Genomic DNA, 18,570 nt, shown 5'->3' with positions numbered 1-18,570 from the left:
GGCGAGTATCGTGGCTTGTTTTTTTATATCTCTATCTCTCTATTTGTTTCTCTCTCTCTATAATATATCTATTATCTATATCTATCTCTCGCTCTCTCTCTATTATCTATATCTATCTCTATATCTATCTATTATCTCTATATCTATTACAGTTGCGGCCAAAAGTATTGACACCCCTGCAATTTTGTCAGATAATACTCAGTTTCTTCCTAAAAATGATTGCAAACACAAATTCTTTGGTATCATCTTCATTTAATTTGTCTTAAATGAAAAAACAAAAAGAATTGTCCTAAAGCCAAATTGGAAATAATTCCACACCAAACATAAGAAAGAGGGTGGACAAAAGTATTGGCACTGTTCGAAAAATCATGTGATGCTTCTCTAATTTGTGTAATTAACAGCACCTGTAACTTACCTGTGGCACCTAACAGGTGTTGGCAATAACTAAATCACACTTGCAGCCAGGTGACATGGATTAAAGTTGACTCAACCTCTGTCCTGTGTCCTTGTGTGTACCACATTGAGCATGGAGAAAAGAAAGAAGACCAAAGAACTGTCTGAGGACTTGAGAAACCAAATTGTGAGGAAGCATGAGCAATCTCAAGGCTACAAGTCCATCTCCAAAGACCTGAATGTTCCTGTGTCTACGGTGCGCAGTGTCATCAAGAAGTTTAAAGCCCATGGCACTGTGGCTAACCTCCCTAGATGTGGACGGAAAAGAAAAATTGACAAGAGATTTCAACGCAAGATTGTGCGGATGTTGGATAAAGAACCTCGACTAACATCCAAACAAGTTCAAGCTGCCCTGCAGTCCGAGGGTACAACAGTGTCAACCCGTACTATCCGTCGGTGTCTGAATGAAAAGGGACTGTATGGTAGGAGACCCAGGAAGACCCCACTTCTTACCCTGAGACATAAAAAAACCAGGCTGGAGTTTGCCAAAACTTACCTGAAAAAGCCTAAAACGTTTTGGAAGAATGTTCTCTGGTCAGATGAGACAAAAGTAGAGCTTTTTGGGCAAAGGCATCAACATAGAGTTTACAGGAGAAAAAAAAAAAAAAGAGGCATTCAAAGAAAAAAAAACACGGTCCCTACAGTCAAACATGGCAGAGGTTCCCTGATGTTTTGGGGTTGCTTTGCTGCCTCTGGCACTGGACTGCTTGACCGTGTGCATGGCGTTATGAAGTCTGAAGACTACCAACAAATTTTGCAGCATAATGTAGGGCCCAGTGTGAGAAAGCTGGGTCTCCCTCAGAGGTCATGGGTCTTCCAGCAGGACAATGACCCAAAACACACTTCAAAAAGCACTAGAAAATGGTTTGAGAGAAAGCACTGGAGACTTCTAAGGTGGCCAGCAATGAGTCCAGACCTGAATCCCATAGAACACCTGTGGAGAGATCTAAAAATGGCAGTTTGGAGAAGGCACCCTTCTAATATCAGGGACCTGGAGCAGTTTGCCAAAGAAGAATGGTCTAAAATTCCAGCAGAGCATTGTAAGAAACTTATTGATGGTTACCGGAAGCGGTTGGTCGCAGTTATTTTGGCTAAAGGTTGTGCAACCAAGTATTAGGCTGAGGGTGCCAATACTTTTGTCTGGCCCATTTTTGGAGTTTTGTGTGAAATGATCAATGTTTTGCTTCATTCTCTTTTGTGATTTTCCATTTAAGACAAATTAAATGAAGATAATAATACCAAAGAATTTGTGTTTGCAATCATTTTCAGGAAGAAACTGAGTATTATCTGACAGAATTGCAGGGGTGTCAATACTTTTGGCCACAACTGTATCTCTCTATTATCTCTCTCTCTCTCTTTCTATCTAACTATATCTCTATATCTATTATCTCTATATCTATCTCTATAACTATCAATTCAATGAAGCATTATTGGCAGGACTAAATACACATTAGTTTTGCCAAAGCAAGTGTACAAAAGGGAATAGGGATAGGGACTGTAGGGATAATGGGTAGGGGTTGTAGGAAAGGTGGATGGGGGCAGATCCAGGATGAGGCTATAGAAGTCCATGGCATAGGGAAGGTGGATGGGGCAGATCCAGGATGGGGCTATAGAAGTCCATGGCATAGGGAAGGTGGATGGGGGCAGATCCAGGATGAGGCTATAGAAGTCCATGGCATAGGGAAGGTGGATGGGGGCAGATCCAGGATGAGGCTATAGAAGTCCATGGCATAGGGAAGGTGGATGGGGGCAGATCCAGGATGAGGCTATAGAAGTCCATGGAATAGGGAAGGTGGATGGGGCAGATCCAGGATGGGGCTATAGAAGTCCATGGCATAGGGAAGGTGGATGGGGGCAGATCCAGGATGAGGCTATAGAAGTCCATGGCATAGGGAAGGTGGATGGGGGCAGATCCAGGATGAGGCTATAGAAGTCCATGGCATAGGGAAGGTGGATGGGGCAGATCCAGGATGGGGCTATAGAAGTCCATGGCATAGGGAAGGTGGATGGGGGCAGATCCAGGATGAGGCTATAGAAGTCCATGGCATAGGGAAGGTGGATGGGGCAGATCCAGGATGGGGCTATAGAAGTCCATGGCATAGGGAAGGTGGATGGGGGCAGATCCAGGATGAGGCTATAGAAGTCCATGGCATAGGGAATGTGGATGGGGGCAGATCCAGGATGAGGCTATAGAAGTCCATGGCATAGGGAATGTGGATGGGGGCAGATCCAGGATGAGGCTATAGAAGACCATGGCATAGGGAAGGTGGATGGGGGCAGATCCAGGATGAGGCTATACTGTAGAAGTCCATGGCATATTAGTCCTCTTTCTCGCAGTCTAAGACATTCGCTCACATATTGCGCTAGCTCACTGCTCTCTTCTTCCCCCAGCAGGATAGGTTTTCTCTTCATCCTTCATATCTTCCTCCTTCTATATCTATATCTATTATCTCTATATCTATCTTTCTATCTATATCTATCACTATATCTTTCTCTATATCTGTTTATTTATATCTATCTCTATATCTGTCTCTATGTCTATATTATTACTATATCTCTATCTTTCTATAGCTGTCTATCAATTATCTATTTTCTACCTCTATATTTCTATCTATATCTATCTTTATATCTCTAGCTATCCATTATCTACTATCTATCTCTATATCTACATCTATCTTTATATCCATCTACCTCTATATCTATATAGCATTATACCCTATGAGGGGGGCAGCATTATATTCTATGAGGGAGGCTACCCAAACACCTGCTACATAATTAAGATTTGTACTACCTTATATTATACCCTGATATTAGCGTGTTTTACCGCACAATTGGTGGACTTGTATTTATCTCTATGTAGCTACATAGTGGGCCCTAAGAATGATTTTCTCTGGCGGGCCCAAGGTGTTCCAGTCCGACGCTGCTCATAAAGGCTATGCACTAAGTACAAGGGCTGCCAAAAATTAGAAGGCGGGACTGTAATACACCCTGGAGACACGTAGAGGAGGGGCTAACAAAACATTTTTTCCCCATTTTTATGGAGTAAGACTCACAGACTAGTAAAGCTTATGCACTAACTGAAAGGGCTCAAAAACATTTACCCACGGGGGAATTTATATGTGTAAGTGAATTGTAGAGGTAGACCTCACACACATCCTGTAAAAAATGAAGGAGGGCATCATATACATGCTGGGAAAATTAAAAGGGTCACATGATGACCCTCTACAAATTAAGAGCTCAAATATTTGGCCATCACTACATACAAGCTCCTCATGTCCCTCTTGAAATGTGCAGGATGAGAGACCAGAGTCAATAAATGGAAATGTAAAGAGTGTGCGAGTGTGGGATCACTTGTCTCCTGGGACTCCCCATGGTGGGAGGAAGAAGGATCAGGGTGAGAATTATGTGGTCCACACTCTTGGCTAGCATGATTGGACCGTGTGGAAGACATGGTGGTGCTGGGAAACAGACTGGAAGCATTATCTGCCATCCAACCACCTGTTCGCATTATTCTTGCGCCCCATTACAAAATGGGACGAAATGAGAAATCTCATGGATGAGCGTTTGTTGTGCTCCCGCAGCAAGAAAAGTTTCGTCTGGCCCACGGCATCTGTGTGCACAATCAGCAGCACATCCACTTACCCGTCCTTTGTCGCACACCTTGCACATTTCAAATGAGGCATACAATATACAGTGGTGTGAAAAAGTGTTTCCCCTCTTCCTGATTTCCTATTCTTTTGCATGTTGGTCACACTTAGATGTTTCAGATCACCAAACACATGTAAATATTAGACAAAGATAACACAAGTAATCATAAAGTGCAGTTTATAAAGGTGAAATTTAAAGTTCTAAATATTTGAATTTCTATCAGACCCATCAAACGCTAATGAAAATCGCTGATGAAACTCGGTCCGTTTTCTTCGTATGTAAAAAAAAAACAAACAAAAAAAAAAAAACCCTGACACCTGAATGAAGCTCGAGGCCACATTCACATGTCTGTGTCTTCTTTTTTTCATGGATAGAACACGTAGCCATTATATTACAGTCTATGGTGCTAAACACATGTGAGAGAAATCCAATGTCCATATGTGAACATATTAAAAGCAGCACAATCTCCATTTTGTTACATTATCTCACATCTTACATACAGCCACGGCTGAAAGTGTTGGCACCCTTGAAATTGCTCCAGAAAATAAATTTATCCAAGAAACTTATTGCAATTACACGTTTTGTTATACACATTTATTTTCTTTGAGTGTACTGGAAGAACACAAAAGAAAAGCAGAGGAAAAAAGGCAAATTGGACAATTTGGACATAATTTCACACAAAACCCCTCAAAAATGGCCCAGGCAAAATAACGGACACCTTCCCAAAAGTGTGGGTAAACAACTTTGTTTCAAGCATGTGATACTCGTTCAAACTCACCTGTGGCAAGTAACAGGTGTGGTCAATATGGAAATCACACCTGAAACCAGATAAAAAGGGGAGAAGTTAACGCAATCTTTGCATTGTGTGTCCATGTGAGCCACACCAAGCATGGGGGACAGAAAGAGAAGAAAACCAAAATTGTTGCAAAATATCAACACTCTAATTTACAAATCCATCTCCAGAGATCTTGATGTTCCTTTGTCCATGGTGCGCAACATAATCAAGAAGTTTACAACCCATGGCACTGTAGCTAATCTCCCTGGATGTGGACGGCAGAGAAAAATTGATGGAAGGTTGCCATGGTGGATAAACAGACCCAATCAAGATCCAAAGAAATTCAAAGTTCTCCTGCAGGCTCAGGATGCATCAGAACTGTGAACATTTGAATGAAAAGCTATGGCAGGAGACCCAGGAGGACCCCACTGCTGACAGAGACATAAAAAAGCTAGACTGCAGTTTGCCAAAATGTACACGAGTGAGCCAAAAGTCCTCTGGGAAAGTGTCTTGTGGACAGATGAGACAAGATAGAGCTTTTTGGTAAAGCACATCATTATACTGTTTACCAAAACCAGAATGAGGCCTACAAAGAAAAGAATACAGTACCTACTGTCAAATATGGTGGAAGTTCAAAGAGGTTTTAGGGTTGTTCTGGTGGCTCTGGTACTGGGTGCCTTGAGTTTGGGCAAGGCATCATGAAATCTGAAGATTACCAAAGGATTTTGGGTCGCAATGTAGTGCCCCATGTCAGAAAGCTGGGTTTGCGTTAAGAGTCATGCAGCAGGACAATGATCTCAAACATACTTCAAGAAGCCCCCAGAAATGGAAGGAATCAAAGCAACGGTGAGCTCTGAAGTGGCAATGAGTCCGGATCTAAATCCTATTGAACACCTGTGGAGAGATATTAAAATTCCTGTTGGGAGAAGAGGCGTCCTTCAAATATGGGGGTTTTATGTGAAATGTCCAAATTTCCTGGGTTTTTTTTGTGTTGTTCCAATACACAAAAAGGAAATAAACGTGTATGACAAAACGTGTAATTGCAGTAATTTTATGGGAGAAATACTTCTGACACAATTTCAAGGATGCCAACACTTTCAGCCATGACTGCATATCTCAACTTTGACCATTCATTTGATTTATTCTCCGTTCTTACTTCTGCTATTTAACATGACCTTTTGCTCCATTTCAGCTATCTCAAACAATTACCCGCAGCATTACACACGTAGACATGCCACAGAAGAACCAAAACCACCAACTACTTCATATCCAAAACACATTACAGGGAAGCTGCTTGGCATTAATTATAAATCACATGCCTTTCGAAATAAGATAGAATTAATCACTTAAATATGTACTATGGCTCATATTCCATGTACCATGATTAGTTCATGTTTTATATATTTTGAGGAGAACATTGTGAATTTTGAGACCTCATTTTTATTAGAATTTATATTTTGGGATATATGACATTTTGATTATATATATATATATATATAAAACATATGAGAAATACCTCCAACCCCTCCCCCTAAAAAAAAAAAAAAAATATACCGTATATATATATTTTTTTTGGGGGGGGAGGGTATTTCTTCAGGTATGATCAGTAAACTTGCAGCCAATGAGAGCTCATCTGTAGTACAAGGGACAGAGACCCTGATTCAAGCGATGTGTCACTGAGCTGCTTGCTTTAGTTTATAGAAAATAAGTGTTTTATCAGGAGATTATCACTAGAGGAATAGTTAACCTGCTGTCATATAGTACTCCATATTCATGAACTCTGTATAACCCAGCCCCCACCACTGATGGGCAGCTTTCTGCCTATGCACAGTGTAGACAGAAAGCAGCTAATCAGTGGTGTGGGTGGGGATATACATGGCTCAGCATTTAGAGAATTGCTAGATCTGCAGAGATTTTATCCAAACTAGAGCAAGCAGCCCAGTAAGTGACATCACTAGAATCAAGGACTCTGCCCCTACATTATGCTGCTCTCAAACAGGGTAGCAAAAATCTGGTGACAGATTCCCGTTAGGCTATGTGCACACGTATGCAGAAAATTTCTGCATAAAAACCGGATTCCTTCCCAGAAAACGCGCGTTTTTTGCCACAATTTTTTCCAGAGAGTCCCCAGACACATAAAATAGCCAGAAATGCGGAATTTACAGCGAAATTAATGAGCATGCTGCGTTTTTCACCGCGAAGCGTTTTTTTCGCGGTAAAAAAAGCATCAATATGCACAAAAAAGTGCAAAATGCATTCAAATGAATGGGAAGCTTCTTTTAGGCGTTTTTTGAGCGGATTTTTTGTTAAATCCGCAGGGAAAACGCGAACGAAAACACAATGTGTGAACACAGCCTAAATGTAAGGGGGAAAAAAAAAAATGCTCATTTTGATGGGGACAGAATGTGTGATACTTAGGTTGTTCATCAGTTAATGACCTGCAGATAACCATTCAATTACAGCAGGGTGAGGCTATAAAAATAAACACCCCACACTGCTTCCTTGTGATGTCAACAAACTGCATTTTATTAAAACTAGTCATTATTAAACCGGTTTGAGACACAGCTCTAGATGAATATATGACAGGGATGTTGTGTGTCAGCATCTGTGACATGACCCATAACGGCCTGCGCTCCTACAGAAATGAACTGATTAAACCTAGTGATCCCCTATAGAGGACTAACTTATGGATCAGTAAAGCAGCAGCCAACCCACCGCTGGCAGCTAAAACGTGGCCATATTGTACCTACAATCTACATTTCTGTGCTCAATGATGGCATCCTGGCACCATTATACAGCTGTACGTTTATCTGTGCTCCGAGGGATTGTTTTATTTCACTTTACTGTCCTTGCAGTTTTATTTTTCTTCTCTATTCAGTTTAGTCTTTAATTTGAAGACTCCAACCAAGTCTCTGATAAACTTTGCATTTCCAACTTTACAGTATATTCTGTGCTCTGTCTTGTTGGGAGTGTTTGATGGATCCCTTAAGGATATTTTATGGTGTTGCATAAGAGATGACAGTTGGTGCTCAAAGTTCTACGAAGAACTGCAACGGTCATTCCAGCAGAATCTGTGTCTTCAGCTCCTCCATAGAATTCCAAAAGCACCAACTGTCATTTCTCATAGACTTGCATCACCGATTTAGATCAAAAAGGTATGAGGAGTGCTATCCGTGAAAACTTTGGACAGCAAGCAGACAAAAAAATGGCTGTGTGCACAAGCCCTTAGGGATTCACAAAAATCCTGGAGGATCAGAAAAGGAAGTGGTGCTTTTTTTTCTATACCCTCTGTCTATATTGTGCTCATGGGGTCTCACATGGCTCAAATAAGTCAGAGTTACTGATGTCCGTGGGATGAGCAGAATAAAATGCTTTTATTTTCCAGATCGGTCCTGTGAATGGGCCAAATTGACTAATGTAGTGTCCATGTGTAATCCGTGATATACTGGGACAGCACAGGACTGCCATTACAGTTGTGAAATGGCCCTTATGTGCAAAAAAAAAAAAAAAAAAACACCCATAAAACTTTAAAGAGGCTCTCCAGTGAAAACAAGTTATCACTCACAGAGCATTGTATTACGATCCTTGTCCGAGTAAGGCTAGTTTCACATTAGCGTTTACGGCCGCAGCGTCGTGCTGCGCACGGCCGCCGCTAAGCCCCACCCCCTGCCACGCCTCCGCCGGTAGCCCTGCCTACGGGCGCATGACGCTGCATGCGTCCCCTATCTTTAGCACTGGGGACGCAGGCCGAGCGCAGGTATGCGCTTGGCGGTGCATGCGTCCTTTTGACGATGCGCCGACCGCACCAAATTGCTACAGGTTGCGTTTGGCGCTGGTCAGCGCACCGTCAAAAGGACGCATGTGCCGCCAAACACATACCTCCACTTGGCCTGCGTCCCCAGTGCTAAAGATAGGGGACGCATGCAGCGTCATGCGCCCATAGGCGGAGCTACCGGCGGAGGCGCGGCAGGGGGCAGAGCTTAGCGGCGGCCGTGCACAGCCCGACGCTGCGGCCGTAAACGCTAATGTGAAACTAGCCTAATATGGCCGCCTGACTCTTCCCCAACAGGGATAATCCCTCCTCATCCTGCTGTTCTGTGCAGGGCCCAACAGTCGGACCCCCACCGATAAGCAAGTGCTCACCAGTCCTGAGGATACATTACTTGTTCTCACCGGACAACCCTTTTAAAGACAGCTTATTGTTTGAGACCTCAGATGATTAATGTATTAATCTCATGGCAGAAAAGATTTCCATGGTAGTGCAATGTGACAAGGGGAAGCCTGGAGATTTGTGGTTCTGTATGTTTTTAAATATTCGATTGATTAGTTTTGTTCCTTCTCGCTTCTATAGAAAGGACCCGTCTCATTTCCTATCTGAGTCTAGTAAAGACTTGTATTCTACATGAAATAACTATTCTGGAGCATCTTGTCCTACAAGTCGGCATACTGTTCCTCTGTTACATCTAATAGAAATTTAAAAATAAATTGACAACTGGGCGTCACCAGTTGGAGGTGTCTAATCAGTGCTGACAATGCCAAACTGTAGACACGCCTGCCCCTTTTAATGTGAGAATGGCAACACCCAGTTGTCAAATTCATTAAACATTTCTTGCAGGAATAAGAGGATCAGCCCAACATGGGGCTTTAATAAAAAAAAAACAAAAAACACAACTTCAGACAGACAAGACGTGCAAGGGACGGCCACAGCTCCTCAGCAACTAACTTTCTGCTCATTTTACAGACGGACTTTTCCCCATTTTGCAGCCACTTATTACACTTGCATAAAACATTAAGTTGCTGAAATTAATTTAAAAAACGACTTCTCACTATATTTCCCCCAGCGAACACTTTTATTGCTAGTGTGTTACCCCTTTCCTAACATATGACGTACCGGTACGTCGTATGCCAGCTCGCTGACTGATGCGAGGTCGCAAGACGAGTCCGCATCTTTCCCTGTGATATTCAGCTCTCATCTGCCTCCATCAGCTGCACATGAACAGTAGCTTTGCCCGTGTTAAATGCCGCTATTAATCTCCGACAGTGGCATTTAATGTGTGCCAGCAGGGTGGCACTCCATTCTATGTGCCCTTGACAGCCAGGAGTTCCCATCATGGCGGTACTATCGTGAAAGCCAGCAAGTAGCCGGCATTCACAGGAGATTGTCATTTTTTAAATACATAGCCATACTGTCGTATTGCTGTGTATATATTGGCACAAGCAATCGGATGGTCACAGCTTCAAGTCCTAAGGGGACGAACAAAGTAACATTATAATATATATTATATTTATTATTTATTTTATTTTTTTTAATCGCCACCCATTAAAAAAAAAAATCGTTACATTTGTCCAATCCAAATATAAAAATTTCGTTTTTCGGCAGATGCAGTAAAACGCAATTAAAACATTGCATCTACCCCAGAATGGCAGCAATAAAAACATCAGCTCAGGGAGCAGAAAATAAGCCCTTGACCAGGACCAGATCCCGAGTTTTAATAGTCCAATTAGTGACTGAAAATGCATACGTTTAACTATGGCAACTTTTTTTTTTTTTATTTATTGCTTTTGTAATTTATAACGGGTGTATCCCAGTTTTAACACACCAGCAATAAAAGTGGTTTTAATCAGACAAGTCCACTGGACTTCCTATTTTCCTATCTACTACCTTTGTCCTTGGCCCCAGGAGGTGATCCGCACATCACTATGCTTGCATGCACCAGGTGAGTGCTTCCTTTTTCATGCCACCTATATGACTGTCATGCATGGAAGCGCCCTTGGCCCTTTTTCTTTATTAGCATTACCCCCAACAACGGGCATAGCTCGTTTTCATGGAGACTGGAGTACAACAGCGGCTATGACAGCGGCTAGTAGAAGATCTACCCTACACTGCTCAGAATACCAAGATGCCGACTAACAGTTCTGGATGAATGATATAGGACTGCAAAATACCATAAAATGTAGCACAAAGTATAGCTGCCTAGAAGTTACTATTAAGTCACTCAGTTTTCGCTTTATAAAATGCGTTCCCATTATAAAATGTCTCTCGGGGACACAATAGTTTGCGTCCGATGTCCGTCTATACTGAATCCAAACCCACCCCTATTCCAGAGGGGTCTACCACTGCGCAGACATCATTTAGTTGGGCATGGGCACCAGCAAACGAGTCGAAGTCCAGACTCACGTCCTGGCTGTTCCTCTCGTGGGCATTGTCAAAGCTGTTTTTGCCGTGCAGCTGTTTTAGGTGTTTCCGCAGCACGGGCTTATGTGCAAACACCATATCGCAGTAGTTGCATTTGTGCGGCTTGTCTCCGCTGTGCAGGTTGAGATGATCCTGCAAAGAGCACTTCTGAGAGAACGTTTTGCCACATATTTTACACTGGAAAGGCTTGATGCCCGCATGGACCCGCATATGCCTATGCAAGTTGCCCTTCTGCGTAAAGGTTTTCCCGCACAGTAAACACATAAAGAGCTTGTGCATTTTCAAGTGGTTGGCGTAGTTTTCCAAATGGCGGAATACTCGGGTACATTTAGGACACTGGTGATGCCACTGCAGGGTCTTGTCTAAATTCCTATTGCTGGGACCATAAAGTTCTTTAGGCGCCGGTCCCATGTTGTCACTGCTGTTGTCGGAGACTGTGTAGTTGTGTGTCGGATTGTTGTCGGTCTCCCCGGCTCGATTTTCTACAGTGGAGTTTATGAGAGAGTGCTGCGGCTCTAAGGAGTGCAGGGAAGTCTGTTCAGAAGACATGAACTGGCTTTGGCTGACTTTGGCTTTGTTGCTGGACATGTTACCGATAGACTCGACCTTGACGATCTGGATGTCGTCATTATGAGAGCTATCGTCAGAATTGGTGGTCGCTGGGGAATCTGGTTGGAGAGTATCCTCCACTTCCTCATCCGGCTCCGTGACCTCCAGTGCTTCTGTGGTTTCCTCCTCTTCATTTTTTGGCTCCGCAGCTTCCCTGGGTTTAATAAACTTCCACAAGGCCTGAGTGCATCGTTCCACGACGTGGCTCATCTGCAGAAAGCTGGCAGCTGTTAGGTAGTTGACCAGCTCCATCTCCGGAAATTCCAGGACCCCGGTGTAACAGGACAGAAGAAGGTGCTTCCCGGCCTGGGAGTTCTGGAGGATCGAGATGTGCACATCTTGGGCATCACTTAAGTGAAACTGGTCCCGTAAATAAGGAGAACCGGCTGCCAACACCACCTTGTGCCCCGGCACCTCCACCTCATCGATGTACACAGTGACGTCACAGAACTTGTTCTGTTCTCTCAGCGCATTCATCCTCCCCAACATGGAGTCCCCATGGTTGTCCAACTGGAAGTGGAGCAGTCCGGATCTGTCACACATCTTTACACTTCAGCTTGCGAAACCTATGCAGCAATTCTACATATCATCCTCAGAGTGGGACATCTGAGAAACAGAGAGAAAAACACAGTCATTTAGCATAAAAGCACATTACGTGTTATGACAGCATAACCTCCGCACCCAGTATTGGAATTCGGAACAGATCTCTCAAATATGGGAAAAACGTATAGAATCATTTTGGTAATACAATGCCACAAATAGACAAAATTATGCCCAGTGGAGGGCACAGGAGCAGCCAGCATCCCATGCACATTCTTACTGTAACGGCCATGGTATACAGACAGAAGAGGACCCTGTCCAAGAACAATGTATGGGCCCTTCTCAGTCAAATAGTTTCTCATGATGCACAATTCCACCTGCTTTGGAGGTGACCGTAGCCTCATACCTCCTCTTGGGGGCATGTTGTTAGCCAGAGGAAAGGCGTGGTCTCTTTACCCCAACCCTCCAGAATTGCAATGAAGAGCACAGATGGATTAAAATGGCAGCCACAATTTCTGAAGCACCGTGTGCCAGTTTTCTGGTATTAAAAAAAAAAAAAAATTACAAATTTTTGCAGAAGCAAATACAGGTGACTTTTTGCCCCTTCCCCTTGAGAACAAAAGCAGCAGAAAAGAATTGCCAACCGTAAGCAGTGTCAGTGGACCAAAGTACATACTATAAATTACTCCAGAGATTAGCTGGCGTGCTGCAATTCAGTCTGGCGAGGATGGCCCCAAATCAAATGAGAAGCGCATGCCCCCAGTACTGCTCTGATTACAGGGATAAGTGGGGGGAATTCACTGATCCCTGCAGATACACTCAGTGATCTGGACAACGAGGAATCAGGGAACCAGATCTTCAGCGCCTCGTCTTGAATGATGGGGAGATGCGCAAGCTCAACCTCTGTTCCATTTACCGTCTATGAGTCCATTGTGCTCCTCGGCGCCATTCAAGATGAAGCACCACGGAGGCGATTCCCAGGTTTCAGAGCCCCGTTCTTGTGATCGGTGGACTGACAGTGATCAGGAAAGTTATCTTGGCAATAACTCTCTGAAAAGTGTTATTCTCAAATTTGCAAGCTCTACCCTGTCCATGGGATAGATTCCTGATCGCTGGCACCCCCATGGATCCCGAGAGCGGAGGTTCTTGTAAATGGAGCTCCATTCATTCTATGGGAGTGCCGAAAACCAGCTGAGCACTGAGCCATCTCCGGCCCTCCCATAAGAATGACTGGAGTGGGAGCGGGAATGATCGACCATCACTATATTCACATGGGGTCCCAGCAGACAGACCCCCCCAGGAATCAGGCAGTTAACCCCTATACTTTTATATACGTGACCAACTTCAAAACTTGAGACAGCCCTTAGGCTGTGTGCCCACGTTGCGTTTAAGCGTTTCCGCAGCGCTTTTAGACAAGCGTTTCTGATGCGGAAACGCTTAAGAAAAGCATCGAATGTGATAGAATGGAAAACGCACATGTTGTGCTAATGGTGCGGTTTTTTCCGCTGCGGAAACGCTTAGCGGAAAAAAACGCAGCATGTTCATTAACTGTGCGGAATCGCATGCCGCATACATACACTGTAAATGCAAAAACGCATAGGAAAAAGCATGTCAAAAAGCGCATGCGTTTCTGCTCAGGAAAAAAACACGTGAAAAACGCTACGTGGGCACATAGCCTTAAAGCCAGGAAGTAGATATCCCCCAATATGCCTTGTAGGCTGTGCCAAAGCTTCTGGTGCATGAAGGGTCCTTGTACATATAAAGATAATTATTCCAGTTATTAAAAAAAAAAAAAAAAAAAAACACATGTAAGGCTCTGTTCACACATTGCATTTTTTCACAATTTTTTTATGCCAATTGCTGAGAATTCAGAAAAAAAAAAAATGGAAAATTGCAGCGTGTCAATTGCTTTGGAAGCTTAGCATTTTTTTTTCACCACAGAATGCAATGAGAAAGTGCAAAAAATGCTGCAAAAACGCAAGCCTGCAGTTTGCTGACCCCAAATTACATTTATTAGACATGTAGACAAGTGATGAAAAGAAGAAAAAAAAAAAAAAAAAAAAAAGAAAACTTCTTTAGGCTATGTGCCCACGTAGCGTTTTTTTCCTGAGGAGAAAGGCATGCCCTTGCCAGGGAAGACGCATGCGCTTTTTGACACGCGTTTTTGACAGGATTGTCAAGCGTTTTGACATGCTTTTTCCTATGCGTTTTTGCAATTACAGTGTATGTATGCGGCATGCGATTCTGCACAATTAATGAACGTGCTGCGTTTTTTTCCGCTAAGCGTTTCCGCAGCGGAAAAAAAACACACCATTAGCACATGTGCGTTATACATTCTATTACATTAGATGCTTTTCTTAAGCGATTCCGCAGCAGAAACGCTTGTCTAAAAGCGCTGCGGAAACGCTTAAAAAACACAACGTGGGCACACGGCCTCACTCCCGAAACAGCAGGTTTTTCCACAAAATAAAAACATTGAAAATTGCAGCATGTGAACATAGGCTAAAGTGGATGGTAAAACTGACCCCCGATAAGTGAGGCCGAGTAACAATTATTGGAGGTTTTCTTGGGTCGTCAATGGCTTTTTTGGTTATAACAGTAATAAAATTGCTTAAAATCTGAATTATTTAGTAAAAGATGAGAAAAAAAAAACAAAACACAGCGGTGCGGACACGGGGTGCTCAGGGATGGGGAGGGCGACGCGGTTTGTAAGTTAATATAAGAAATATTGCACACAAGAAAAATTAAAAAAACAGCACGTCAGTAACGCATGTCATATTCCTCCCTCCATAAAAGACGCATGTGCCCAGGATGACGTCACTGAGCACTACGGACCCCCAAACATAGAGACTAAACCCTGCGGTCCTGGAGGGGTTAATCCGGTCAGGATGGGGCTCCTGTCCTGGGGGGTCACAGCCGGGGTACTCAGCAGCAGACAGTATAATGGAGGCCGCCCCTCCTCGGGAACCTGGAAGTATTCCCTTGGTGACTGACACCGAGCGCCCGCAGTGCCAGAGTCTCCCGGTCCACCCCCCCCGGGGAGCGGCTCAACTGCACGCAGCACCGGGCACTCACCGACAAGGCGCGCCCGACGTGACGTATAAGCACCGTGACCGTACACGCCAGGACCTAGCGGACTGATTCTCAATCTGAAGGACCTTTGATGATATCATGGTCACGTGATCGATCACATGTGTGGGAGGGGTCTGGAGGCTGCAGACCCGAGATGCGCGATGATGTCTGGATTGCGAATGGCATCACTGCTCTCAGGAGAATGGAGAAGAGTCCGCGGTGTACGCGGGAAATGCTGAGCCACGTGCACCTCTATATACCGCCTGCACATTGTACGCTATATACACAGCTCCTCACTGTGTGCTCCATATACACAGCTCTGCACCATGTGCTCTATATACAGCTCCTCACTGTGTGCTCCATATACACAGCTCTGCACCATGTACTCTATATACAGCTCCACACTGTGTGCTCCATATACACAGCTCTGCACCATGTGCTCTATATACAGCTCCTCACTGTGTGCTCCATATACACAGCTCTGCACCATGTACTCTATATACAGCTCCTCACTGTGTGCTCCATATACACAGCTCTGCACCATGTACTCTATATACACAGCTCCACACTGTGTGCTCCATATACACAGCTCTGCACATTGTACTCTATATACAGCTCATCACTGTGTGCTCCATATACACAGCTCTGCACCATGTGCTCTATATACAGCTCCTCACTGTGTGCTCTATATATACAGCTCTGCACCATGTGCTCTATATACAGCTCCACACTGTGTGCTCCATATACACAGCTCTGCACCATGTGCTCTATATACAGCTCCACACTGTGTGCTCCATATACACAGCTCTGCACCATGTGCTCTATATACAGCTCCTCACTGTGTGCTCCATATACACAGCTCTGCACCATGTACTCTATATACAGCTCCTCACTGTGTGCTCCATATACACAGCTCTGCACCATGTGCTCTATATACAGCTCCACACTGTGTGCTCCATATACACAGCTCTGCACCATGTACTCTATATACAGCTCCACACTGTGTGCTCCATATACACAGCTCTGCACCATGTGCTCTATATACAGCTCCACACTGTGTGCTCCATATACACAGCTCTGCACCATGTACTCTATATACAGCTCCTCACTGTGTGCTCCATATACACAGCTCTGCACCATGTGCTCTATATACAGCTCCTCACTGTGTGCTCCATATACACAGCTCTGCACCATGTACTCTATATACAGCTCCACACTGTGTGCTCCATATACACAGCTCTGCACCATGTGCTCTATATACAGCTCCTCACTGTGTGCTCCATATACACAGCTCTGCACCATGTGCTCTATATACAGCTCCTCACTGTGTGCTCCATATACACAGCTCTGCACCATGTGCTCTATATACAGCTCCTCACTGTGTGCTCCATATACACAGCTCTGCACCATGTACTCTATATACAGCTCCTCACTGTGTGCTCCATATACACAGCTCTGCACCATGTGCTCTATATACAGCTCCACACTGTGTGCTCCATATACACAGCTCTGCACCATGTGCTCTATATACAGCTCCTCACTGTGTGCTCCATATACACAGCTCTGCACCATGTACTCTATATACAGCTCCTCACTGTGTGCTCCATATACACAGCTCTGCACCATGTACTCTATATACAGCTCCTCACTGTGTGCTCCATATACACAGCTCTGCACCATGTACTCTATATACAGCTCCTCACTGTGTGCTCCATATACACAGCTCTGCACCATGTACTCTATATACAGCTCCACACTGTGTGCTCCATATACACAGCTCTGCACCATGTGCTCTATATACAGCTCCTCACTGTGTGCTCCATATACACAGCTCTGCACCATGTACTCTATATACAGCTCCTCACTGTGTGCTCCATATACACAGCTCTGCACCATGTACTCTATATACAGCTCCACACTGTGTGCTCCATATACACAGCTCTGCACCATGTGCTCTATATACAGCTCCTCACTGTGTGCTCCATATACACAGCTCTGCACCATGTACTCTATATACAGCTCCTCACTGTGTGCTCCATATACACAGCTCTGCACCATGTACTCTATATACAGCTCCTCACTGTGTGCTCCATATACACAGCTCTGCACCATGTACTCTATATACAGCTCCACACTGTGTGCTCCATATACACAGCTCTGCACCATGTGCTCTATATACAGCTCCTCACTGTGTGCTCCATATACACAGCTCTGCACCATGTACTCTATATACAGCTCCTCACTGTGTGCTCCATATACACAGCTCTGCACCATGTACTCTATATACAGCTCCACACTGTGTGCTCCATATACACAGCTCTGCACCATGTGCTCTATATACAGCTCCTCACTGTGTGCTCCATATACACAGCTCTGCACCATGTACTCTATATACAGCTCCTCACTGTGTGCTCCATATACACAGCTCTGCACCATGTACTCTATATACAGCTCCTCACTGTGTGCTCCATATACACAGCTCTGCACCATGTGCTCTATATACAGCTCCTCACTGTGTGCTCCATATACACAGCTCTGCACCATGTACTCTATATACAGCTCCTCACTGTGTGCTCCATATACACAGCTCTGCACCATGTACTCTATATACAGCTCCTCACTGTGTGCTCCATATACACAGCTCTGCACCATGTACTCTATATACAGCTCCTCACTGTGTGCTCCATATACACAGCTCTGCACCATGTACTCTATATACAGCTCCACACTGTGTGCTCCATATACACAGCTCTGCACCATGTGCTCTATATACAGCTCCTCACTGTGTGCTCCATATACACAGCTCTGCACCATGTACTCTATATACAGCTCCTCACTGTGTGCTCCATATACACAGCTCTGCACCATGTACTCTATATACAGCTCCACACTGTGTGCTCCATATACACAGCTCTGCACCATGTGCTCTATATACAGCTCCTCACTGTGTGCTCCATATACACAGCTCTGCACCATGTACTCTATATACAGCTCCTCACTGTGTGCTCCATATACACAGCTCTGCACCATGTGCTCTATATACAGCTCCTCACTGTGTGCTCCATATACACAGCTCTGCACCATGTACTCTATATACAGCTCCACACTGTGTGCTCCATATACACAGCTCTGCACCATGTGCTCTATATACAGCTCCTCACTGTGTGCTCCATATACACAGCTCTGCACCATGTGCTCTATATACAGCTCCTCACTGTGTGCTCCATATACACAGCTCTGCACCATGTGCTCTATATACAGCTCCTCACTGTGTGCT

General features: G+C 44.3%; 1 protein-coding gene across 1 annotated transcript; it reads right to left on the bottom strand.

The window, feature by feature from the left end:
• Positions 1-9,229: 9,229 nt before the first annotated feature.
• ZBTB26 (zinc finger and BTB domain containing 26) lies at positions 9,230-15,519 on the bottom strand. The gene is made up of 2 exons (XM_073590680.1): positions 15,297-15,519; positions 9,230-12,287 (listed from the first exon to the last, which is right to left on the bottom strand). Exon 2 carries the CDS (start codon positions 12,222-12,224, stop codon positions 10,950-10,952), a length of 1,275 nt encoding a protein of 424 aa, XP_073446781.1. The 5' UTR covers positions 12,225-12,287; positions 15,297-15,519; the 3' UTR covers positions 9,230-10,949.
• Positions 15,520-18,570: the final 3,051 nt, after the last annotated feature.

The sequence above is a fragment of the Dendrobates tinctorius genome, unplaced genomic scaffold (genome assembly GCF_039654945.1).
Source record: "Dendrobates tinctorius isolate UK_male_01 unplaced genomic scaffold, ASM3965494v1 ptg000120l, whole genome shotgun sequence".
In the NCBI taxonomy this organism is placed as follows: domain Eukaryota; kingdom Metazoa; phylum Chordata; class Amphibia; order Anura; family Dendrobatidae; genus Dendrobates; species Dendrobates tinctorius.
This window is presented reverse-complemented; position numbering and strand designations above follow the sequence as displayed.

Coding starts and splice junctions, on each gene's coding strand:
- ZBTB26 (XM_073590680.1), bottom strand. CDS start 12,224: ATGTGTGACAGATCCGGACTGCTCCACTTCCAGTTGGACAACCATGGG.